We start from the raw sequence: 9,999 nt of genomic DNA, 5'->3' as shown, positions 1-9,999 counted from the left end.
GCTGGAGAATTATTTTAATGTTTTAGTCACTTATCAAAGTCTTTTTTTCAAATCAAGGGTCTTTAGTGGGAGGTCAGGCAGTCATTGAACCCCCTGTTAAAACACCTTTCACAAACGAATTTCTGTGAAAAAAAAAAATAAAAAATCATCAAAATAAATAAACGTAAAGCTCAATTAAAAAAAATATAACTTCAGCTAAATGTTTAAATTATTCTCAATGAAATGAATCTAAAATATGCATATGTGCATCGATAGTGATTATTTTTGTCTTGTAAAATCAGCATTTCATGTGATGATTAATGTGATGAACATGAGGAGTCAGTAATGAAGCAGTCATTTTAATGTGAACTATCCCTTTAATGTGTGTTTCAGGGGTTTCGAGTGATGATTGGGATGTGAAATACAGTCCTTCACACATCTGTGCACTAAAGAACTCATCAGTGATAATGAAGTGTATTTATGAAAACCCATCTAAATATAAAATCAAGAAAGTGTTCTGGACAAAAGGCCATGTAAAAAAAAGTGTTGAGCCTCCAGATCTGTCTGAGGACCCTGAATACAGTCAGAGGCTTCAGTATCTGGGAGATAAACAGCAGAACTGCACCATCAGACTGAGTCATGTGACACTGAAGGATTCAAGCATGTACTATTTCAGATTCATCACTGATAAAGATAATGGTAAATGGACTGGTAAACCAGGAGTGACTCTTAATGTCACAGGTGACTTTCATGAGGTTTCTCTCTTCTTCTGTGCATTATGTTGAATAATAATCAGTGTATGACAGCAGCACTAGATATAATGTGTGTGTTGTGTTCAGATCTTCAGGTGGAGTCTCCTGAGAGAGTGACAGAGGGAGATTCAGTCCGTCTGACATGTAAAAGCAGCTGCACTCTGACTGACAGAGCAACATTCATCTGGTACAGAAACTCACAGCCATTAACTGAGAGAAGAGACAGAAACAATGAACTCCTGCTGCAGTCAGTCAGAAGAGAGGATGCAGGCAGATATAGCTGTGCTGTACACGGACACAATTACATCTCTCCTGCTGTTCAGCTCAATGTCATGTGTGAGTACAGATTCATTTGTTCTTTTAAAAACTAGAGATTGTGTTTGAATGAGATGATTTAAGGATTAATTTTTGTCCCTTTTAGATCCTCCCAGGAACGTCTCAGTGTTGATAACTGGATCTGGTGAAATAGTGTCAGGAGGTTCAGTGACTCTGATCTGCAGCAGTGATTCAAACCCTCCTGCTCTGAACTTCAGCTGGTTTAAGGAGAATGAAAGCTCAGCTGTTGGATCTGGACAGAGTTTCAGTGCACTACAGAGTGGACGCTTCTACTGTCAGGCTCACAATCAACATGGATCTCAGAGATCAGACGCTGTAACTGTCACAGGTGAAGCTTTTATTAACACACTCCTGTATCTTCACATCATTCATCAGTTTGGAGAGTTAATCATGATGATCTTCCTCTTTCAGTTCATCATGATGATGGTATTAATGTGATTGTGATCGCAGCGACATCTGGAGGATTATTCATCATCATCATCATCATCATCATCATACTGCTTTTAATGTAAATACAATAATATAGTATAAATATTTTCTACTTTCAAATTAATGCAATATGATATTTGATTATCAATTATATATAAAACAATGAAATTACTTTGTTTCCTATTTTGACAGTCAGAGGAAAATGAAGAGCAGAAGATCTGCAGTACATGAGTATGAGGTGAGGTGAACAAAAAAAAAACAGATTGAAATAAAAAAATAAATAAATTTAGCTATTTATAATAAATCAATAATAGAATAAAATTATATTTTAAGATACCAGCAATATCAGTGTCAGAAGCAAGACATAGTCAGTGACAATACCAGGCAGAGGATCAGGACAGGCGGCAGACAAGACAGGGTTAACCGGTAAACAGGCAGAGATATCACAGGGCAGGCAGCAGACAGGAAACAAGGTGATCAGGCAGTCCAAGGTCATACACAGGAAAACATACACAGGAATAAACGCTCAGAAATGTTAGCCGGGGGAAAACAAGACTTCGCAAAGCATTGTGGGGCATGAAGGTCTTTTATAGTCTGGGGAATATGGATCAGGTGTGAGTGTGTAATCAGTCCAGGTACGGGGTGTGGGAAATGTAGTCCATGAACAGTTAATACTCAGGTGAGGGTGCCCTCAGGTAGCGATCGGAGGGAGCCACAGAGACCGAGTTCGTGACATGAACATAGGTACAGTATACTGATAGTTTACGAGTTATATACTTGTAGCACATTTTTTTTTAGTTTATGAAAGTACATAAAAGTACTTTAATATGTACTCAGTAGTTATATACTGCAAGTATACTTGCAAATTTTTGTCTTTATGTGCACTTAACACCATACTTATATGTAGGTGTTACGGCCCCGGTCTAGGTCAGGACCGCAACATAAATGGCACGACACAAAATGGCCTTTGAAGTACTCATTTTTATTTTCTTAATTTTTTTCTTAGGCTCTTTGCTCAAGTTTTTTGTGCGGCAGCAGTTAGAAATAATACAAAAAAAAACAAAACATGAAAAGTATATAAACAAAAGAACAGAAGCAAATGATCAGGGGCCTGTTGCACAAAAGTAGAATTAAGACATCCGAGATAAATGACTCAGCTGAGCTCAATAAAGCCAAAACATGTGCGTCCAGGCTTAATTGGTTGCACAAAGACCAAGCCAGGATGAGCAGACACGGATTCATTAAGCCAGGTGAAACCAATCCTGGATAGGTGCGCGCTCACGGCTCACTCAAATAGACCCCGCCACAGATCACAGATTAACTGATTTACCATGGCAACTAGAGCCGCGTACTTTTCCCCGTCGGAAGCACAAATCCTCATGGAGGCATACGAGGAGGTAAAAGATATAATTAAGAAGAAAGGCAACACCGCCACAGTGATAAAGCAAAGAGAAAAAGCGTGGCAAAGTATTGCAGACCGCCTGAATGCGTAAGTAGTGCACAATTACACACTCACCGCTCCGCTGAAACATCACAATTACAAATCAAATATTTAATTCACATCTCCAAAAACGCAGTTGTACTGTAATTATGAAACGGTTAAATTTTTTTATTGAAATGCACTGCATTTATGAGTGAAATTGTGTAACGTAACTCCATCACACTGTATAAAGCTATGATATATTATTATTAAAGCCATTATTACATTATTATTTTACGTTACTAAGCTCAGTACAGTTTAATCTTAGCCGTTGTACTCTGCTTATTATGTTGTCCACCGTTTTTTTTGTGTTTCCCCTGCTTTTATTAATGTAAAGCAGCTTTGACAGAATGAAACAATTGTGAAAAGTGCTATATAAATAAAATTCTTGAATACATAGATGAGCTATAATAATAATCACTTTAATTTATATAGCGCCTTTCAAAGGACCCAAGGTTGGTTGCTCACTGCACTGCAAAAATGTCTTTCTTACTTAGTATTTTTGTCTTGTTTTCAGTCAAAAAAAAATATCTAAAAAAAATCTTAAATATTTTCTAGAGCAAAATAACCTAGGAAAATAAGCAAAAAACTCTGCCAGTGAAACAAGAGAACTTTTCTAAAAGTAAGTGTTTATGGAAAAAGTAAACTTATTTCAAGAGAATTTTTCTTATTATATTGACAGATATTTAAATGTTTTGCTTGTTTTAAGCACACATTTACTTGAATTTTATATTTTTGGTCTAAACCTATACTTATTTTGCTAGGTCATTTAGAAAATCAAGAAAATACATCTTTAGTTTTTTTTTTTATATATTTTTACTGAAAACAATACAAAAATACCAAGTCATTTTTGTCAGTGTGACTCCATTAAATGTTCTTGTGATAAAGAATGTGTGTGTGTGTGATGTAGATTAAACATGAATGGGCCAAAACGGACATGGCAGCAGGTCAAAATCAAATACAAGAACATTCTGCAGAATGGTATGGTCCCTGACTAATATTTAACAAAGCACAAGCATATATTGTACCCAGAAGGTGCCTGCTCACACATTGTCTGTACTGTTTTAGCAGTGAAAAAGAATACCCACAGACAAGGCACGGGTGGTGGGTCACCAAAGGCTGACCTTACCCCAGCAGAGGACATGGCCTTGGAGCTAAATAAAGGCAGGCCCGTCTTAGAGGGGATCCCTGGGGGAAAGAGACGAGCATAGGTTCCTCCCAAGATGCCACCCGCTTCATTCAAGGTATGTCCTTCCATCTCTACATGGAATACAACCACATTCATATTGAATCAATTTGGACTGTCTGACTTTGGTTTACCTATTGCCTAGCAGTGTCTGGCAGCACTGTGTTCCTGTTAGAGCCACCAGCACAAGCACCAGACGATGCTGATCCAGTGAGTACTCCATCAAAGGCATACTGTAGGCCTGGCATGTCTTGTCTACTAGCTTCAATATGAATCCGATTAAATGTGATCGGGTGAAAGCCCCAGTGCAGCAGCAACAGCAGACGATGGAGACGATGATGAGGAGGAGACCATCTCTGTGGATTCCAGAAGGCATGAGGTATCATGTTAAGACTGTGAAAGTACTATTTGCTCTACAATGGTGAGGAGTCCTCATCAAAATCAAAAAATCTAATTTCTTTTACTGGACCCAGATGCTATACAGTGGGAAAACCAGCCTGGCAACATAGTGCGTATTAATAAAAGGACACAACATCCTGCCAAATTCCAGCTGCGCTAATTGTATTGTGTTCACAGAGCTCACAAGCTATCAGAAAGTTGTATGGCAACCACCTCCGGCGCCAAATAGAACTGGCAGACATAGACATTCAGTACAAGAAGAAAAAGATAGAAAATCTTGCACTGAAGTCCGAAATAAAAAAAGAGGACAATTAGGAAACTGGACCTTGAAATAAAAAAACTTGAGAGGGAGGTGAGATATGCCTTCAATGTACACTGTATGCTAACTGTAACACAAATGTATTAATCATTATTTTTCTTTCCTCCCCCAGCTCCAAGAAGATGACACAGCTCAAAATAAAAATTAGGTATATTCTCGTAAAGTCAAGTGAGCCATGACATATGAGCTCTTATTGTGAGCACACAGGACGGTGGCATCTTTCTAAGGTATTTTTTTAATTTTCACAGCAATCAGTACAACCAAGTCATCGTTATAAGGCCTCTTTTGCCCACCCCCCCAGCACCAGGTGTGGCCACTAGCCTATATGAAGGCCCAAAATTGTGTGTTCCTTTCTGCTCTGACAATGGCATGCCCATTCTTGCGAGATGTGGTGGATGAAGAAGCACTTGTGCTGAGGAGAGCCTTCAGGCGAGAAAGGGTCTTCAGGGACCGGTTGGACCCACTGGCCTTCCCTGATGACCATCTATATGAAAGATACAGGTTTTCTGCAGATGGCATCAGGTATCTATGCAGACTACTGGGTCCCAGGATTAAGCACCGCACTGCACGGAGCCATGCACTGAGTGTGGAGCAAATGGTTTGTGTGGCCTTGCGCTTTTTTGCTAGTGGAGCCTTCCTGTACTCAGTGGGGGATGCAGAACAGCTGAACAAGGCCACAATTTGCCGCACAATAAGGAGTGTGTGTCTGGCTATCAAAGCATTAGCAGATGTCTTCATCTCCTTCCCTGGCCACAGAAGACTCTGTGACATGAAAGAGGAGTTCTATAGGATTGCAGGTAAGAGGATCTACAAATTACAGGACAACTGTTAACACATAGTAGGATACTCATTACTTTGTGTGACAGGTTTCCCCAATGTCATTGGTGCAGTGGACTGCACACACATAAGGATAAAAGCCCCCTCAGGTGCCCATGAGGCCAATTTTGTGACTAGGAAATCCTTTCACAACATTATTGTTCAGGTGAACATAACTTTTTGATATTGTCCATTGACGAACACTCTGCATTGCCAATGATGTGCATTGATTGGTGTAATATTCCTCATCTTATGATTTCAGATGGTCTGCAATGCTGACTGTGTGATCAGCAATGTTGTGGCAAAATGGCCTGGCTCAGTCCATGACTCCAGAATCTTTCGGGCCTCTGAAATCTATCACAAGGTAAGCCACACAACCCCTATTTATAACCATCATGGCTGTGTCAAGAATATCACTGTGTTTATGAGGTAGTAATGATGAGATTTTGTGTTGACAGGTGAATTCTCTGGTGTGTTGCTGGGAGACAGGGGGTATGGCTGCCAGCCTTTTCTCCTGACACCTTTCACAGACCCCCAGGAAGCACAGCAGGCCTACAACCATGCCCATGCCAGGACCAGGGCCAGAGTTGAAATGACCTTTGGCCTCCTGAAGGCACGCTTTCACTGCCTTCACAAATTAAGGGTCAACCCTGTTAGGGCATGTGATATTACTGTGGCTTGTGCTGTCCTCCACAATGTGGCCTGCCTGAGGAAGGAGAGGGCCCCCAGAGTGCCACCAGCCATGGACTGGGACAATCCGGCAATCTTCCCTGATGACGACAGTGGTCGGCTGCTGAGGGACCAATATGTGTTGAATTATTTTAGTTAGTATGTGTGCTTTCAATTTAGGTAAAAAATGTCCTGCTGTGGCAGAGGAAATAGGGTTTTTTTGGGTTGGTTTTTTTACGAATTTGGCCTCTTATGATGTTTGTGCGGTATACTGTGTGTAATACAAGGCTGCAGGGAGGCTACTGCATCCATTCATTTGTCTGTTCAGTTGATGTGTATGGATTTGTCCTGCATTTATTTTAGTGTGCAGACATGCAGGGTGTGTTATATACAGACCTTTGAATGTGTATGTATCATTTTGTATAATATGCTTTGATGCTGTGCTTTCCATCTTGTAGAGTCACTGTGACTTCAGTTTCGAAAGGAGCTGATAGTTTACCTGCTTTGTTTTGTCCTTATTCAATAAAGGAACATAATGTTACACATTGTGTTTTTATATTCATATGGAATGTGTATTTGTTTATATGACAGAGTACTAGGGCCCCACTGAGGAAAAAGGATAAAGTCATAAATTTATGAGGCTGGTTCTTTCTGCAGAAAAGCAACATATTCTTTTTACAGTTTTGATAGTTATGACAATGTGATACTTCATATTCTGGCACATCAGCATGTCTTTGTTTATGAAACCATACTGAAGTACAATTTCACGAAATGCCCCACATCTGTCATTTTAACAACTGTCCTCCTTTAAAACAACTGGTTACAATATTATGACTTGTCTTTTTTTCCCTCTGTAGCCCTAATATTCTATCATTTTATATATAGCCTTATAGTCTATTGGAAACTGTAAATTATCTAATGATAGCAACATCATCTAAAAATCATTATTTATCCAAAATGATTGAAATTAATGATCACAAACGTTTAAATAATGACAGTGGGTCTAGTTATATGTGATAACAATGTATAGTGAGCAGTGAAATAACTATTGGTTTCCATTTGTGGCGACTGCTGACTGACATTAGGGATGAGATTAAATAGATCCTGGAATTTAGCCTGGTCTGGAGCAGGCTAGCTCCACAGAATAAATCTCCATGGTAATTTATACCATAACATATCCTCCTGCCCCCTATCCAGCTTTAGTGCAACCGGATTAGGGATCAATTGAGCCAGGATCACCAAGATATCCTGGCTTAATCCCTTATCCTACTTTTGTGCAACAGGCCCCAGGGGTGAGCAAATGCCAAAATAATAAACAAACAATACTCTAACTTCCCATTAATTAACTACCTTCCCTGTGCATTCAAAAGTAAAGAAAACAAAATACAACAACATAACCTCACTCCTTAACTAAACCACAAAACAGGAGAAAAGGTGGTGGCCAAGTGGCCTACAAAAATCAGGCACTCACCCCCTACAGCTTCGCACATGGTTTACAAACATGTCAGACAATGAAGTTCAGGACACAAGGCTCTCACAATGGTTTACAATACTCTTAGATTATAACTTGATTTAACAGCATTTCACTAAGAGCTTCACACCAGAATTGACACATGAACAACCGTAATCAGGGAGAGAGACACACAGACGAGATCATTGCAAACAAAGAGTACAGAGGAAGCGAGAGCAAAAGTGAGAGCGCCCTCCAGCGAGATCCAGAAGAATTTATAGTCCAGGTCTCCTCTCTGGTCCAATCAACGAACAGTAACAGTCTCTCATCAAGCCATAGGCCAATCCTGTTAAAAGAGAGACACACATACACAGCGTACACAACATACAATACGTCATAGACGTAACACCCCCACCCTTAAAATTACAAATAAATATTTGTAATACAAAACCAGAAAATTCTCAACTCTCAGGCTTACTTGGAGCATGTGACAAAGCGTCAGCAATCACATTCTCACATCCTTTCTTGTGCCGAATTTCCAGGTTAAAACCTTGGATCAGAAGAGACCAGCGCATCAACCTCTGGTTTGAATTTGACATTCGGAAAAGAAACACAAGGGGATTATGGTCAGTATACACCAAAATAGGAACAGTACAAGCGTCAAGATATATTTCAAAATGTTGGAGTGCCAACAACAATGCAAGGGCTTCTTTTTCGATGGTGCTGTAATGCTGCTGTGACTTTGTGAATTTCTTTGAGAAGTAACAAATTGGGTGATCAATTCCCGCATCATCTTCTTGAATAAGAACTGCACCCGCTGCTATGTCACTTGCATCTACTTCCAACTTAAATGCTCTTAAAAAGTTTGGAGCAGACAAAACTGGGGCACTACACAACACCCTCTTGATAGCATCAAAAGCTTGTTGACACTCTGTACTCCAATCAAACGCCTTGGACTGACTCAGTAGACTTGTGAGTGGTGATGCAATTTCAGCAAAGTTTTTGCAAAAGGCACGATAATAACCCGTCATTCCCAAGAAACGACGCAACTCCCGTTTTGTAGTTGGAGCTGGGAAAATCAACAATACACTCCACTTTTGCCTCTACAGGACGCACCTGTCCCTGACCCACACGTTTTCCCAAGTAGGTCACAACGGCCTTACCAAACTCACACTTGGCAAGGTTCAAGGTAAGTGATGCAGCATTTAAACGCTCAAACACTGAACGAAGACTTGTCAGATGCTGTTTCCAGTCGAATGAATAAACGACAATGTCGTCTAAGTATGCTTCACAGTTCTCTACTCCAGCAAGCACAATTCTCATCAAGCGTTGGAATGTAGCGGGAGCATTTCGCATTCCGAAAGCCATCCTCTTGTACTGAAGGAAGTGATCAGGCGTGACAAAGGCAGATATTTCTGAAGCCCTGGCCGTCAGAGGGACCTGCCAGTAACCTTTTAACAGGTCAAGCTTGGTCACGAACTTTGCAGCGCCAACCCTGTCAATACAGTCATCCATCCTTGGCAAAGGATAAGAGTCAGGTTTCGTAATGGAATTTACCTTACGGTAGTCTGTGCAGAATCTAAAGCTCCCGTCGGGCTTCGGCACCAGGAGACATGGTGAGCTCCACGAACTCAAGCTTGGCACCGCAAAACCATGTTCTAGCAGGTATGCAGATTCTTCTTGTATTATTCTTCGTTTGACTGGGTCTACACGAGTTCTGTTTGATGGGAGAATAATCACCCACGTCAATGTCGTGCTCCAACACTGTGGTTTCACTGGGCACATCAGAGAAAAGAGAAGGGAACTTTTCAATTAGAGCAATGACATCATTTTGACACACTTCACTCAGGTAAGACAGATGAGATTTTAAGTTCGTCAAGAGTTTTGAGTTTTCCAGGCGAGCACATGACACTTCTCGCACCCTGAGGCCGTCCTCCTCAGGACAGTACACCGCTATGGCAGCAGCAACAGGAACAGTGGTTTTGGACACATTCTGTGGTACATCTCTCGTTACATAGGCCTTCAACATGGTAATGTGACACACTCTGATCTTATGTTTTCTGTCAGGGGTATTAATGACATAATCAGTGTCACTTAGTTTCTGCTTGATTGAATAAGGACCATAAAACTTAGCTTGTAACGGTGATGTCGGCAGAGGAAGAAGTACCAGCACCAGATCACCTT

The 9,999-nt window shown here is 40.5% G+C and overlaps 4 protein-coding genes across 6 annotated transcripts in view; 2 read left to right on the top strand and 2 right to left on the bottom strand.

Annotated features, from left to right (window-relative positions):
* Positions 1–9,999, bottom strand: part of LOC137032441 (B-cell receptor CD22-like) — a 900,294-nt gene that overhangs the window by 137,051 nt on the left and 753,244 nt on the right. The gene's annotated exons all lie outside the window — the stretch shown is intronic.
* Positions 1–9,999, bottom strand: part of LOC137031666 (CMRF35-like molecule 7) — a 215,507-nt gene that overhangs the window by 28,773 nt on the left and 176,735 nt on the right. The gene's annotated exons all lie outside the window — the stretch shown is intronic.
* Positions 642–4,165, top strand: LOC137031539 (B-cell receptor CD22-like). The gene is made up of 7 exons (XM_067402549.1): positions 642–720; positions 819–1,067; positions 1,153–1,395; positions 1,479–1,575; positions 1,689–1,734; positions 3,887–3,957; positions 4,045–4,165. Exons 1-7 carry the CDS (start codon positions 642–644, stop codon positions 4,097–4,099), a joined length of 840 nt encoding a protein of 279 aa, XP_067258650.1. The 3' UTR covers positions 4,100–4,165.
* On the top strand, positions 4,462–6,587 carry LOC137033045 (putative nuclease HARBI1). Of its 3 annotated transcripts, XM_067405112.1 has the most exons (6): positions 4,462–4,913; positions 4,993–5,028; positions 5,129–5,677; positions 5,747–5,862; positions 5,959–6,060; positions 6,155–6,587. In XM_067405112.1, exons 3-6 carry the CDS (start codon positions 5,206–5,208, stop codon positions 6,212–6,214), a joined length of 750 nt encoding a protein of 249 aa, XP_067261213.1. In that variant the 5' UTR covers positions 4,462–4,913; positions 4,993–5,028; positions 5,129–5,205; the 3' UTR covers positions 6,215–6,587. The 3 variants fall into 3 exon arrangements, with proteins under 3 accessions (XP_067261213.1, XP_067261214.1, XP_067261212.1); XM_067405113.1 differs by lacking the exon at positions 4,462–4,913 and having other exon boundaries at positions 4,973–5,028; XM_067405111.1 differs by lacking the exons at positions 4,462–4,913; positions 4,993–5,028 and adding an exon at positions 5,038–5,107 and having other exon boundaries at positions 5,182–5,677.

The sequence above is a fragment of the Chanodichthys erythropterus genome, chromosome 12, assembly GCF_024489055.1.
Source record: "Chanodichthys erythropterus isolate Z2021 chromosome 12, ASM2448905v1, whole genome shotgun sequence".
Classification (NCBI taxonomy): domain Eukaryota; kingdom Metazoa; phylum Chordata; class Actinopteri; order Cypriniformes; family Xenocyprididae; genus Chanodichthys; species Chanodichthys erythropterus.
The sequence above is the reverse complement of the archived record's forward strand: the minus strand, read 5'-3'. Positions and strand labels throughout refer to the sequence as shown.

What these genes read in the sequence shown, in the direction of transcription:
- LOC137031539 (XM_067402549.1), top strand. Translation starts at nt 642, where the DNA reads ATGTACTATTTCAGATTCATCACTGATAAAGATAATGGTAAATGGACT. An exon ending in AGTGACTCTTAATGTCACAG is followed by an intron (nt 721 to 818) that starts GTGACTTTCATG and finishes TGTTGTGTTCAG; the next exon opens with ATCTTCAGGTGGAGTCTCCT. An exon ending in TGTTCAGCTCAATGTCATGT is followed by an intron (nt 1,068 to 1,152) that starts GTGAGTACAGAT and finishes TGTCCCTTTTAG; the next exon opens with ATCCTCCCAGGAACGTCTCA.
- LOC137033045 (XM_067405111.1), top strand. Translation starts at nt 5,063, where the DNA reads ATGAGCTCTTATTGTGAGCACACAGGACGGTGGCATCTTTCTAAG. An exon ending in GGAGTTCTATAGGATTGCAG is followed by an intron (nt 5,678 to 5,746) that starts GTAAGAGGATCT and finishes TTTGTGTGACAG; the next exon opens with GTTTCCCCAATGTCATTGGT. An exon ending in TTCACAACATTATTGTTCAG is followed by an intron (nt 5,863 to 5,958) that starts GTGAACATAACT and finishes TTATGATTTCAG; the next exon opens with ATGGTCTGCAATGCTGACTG.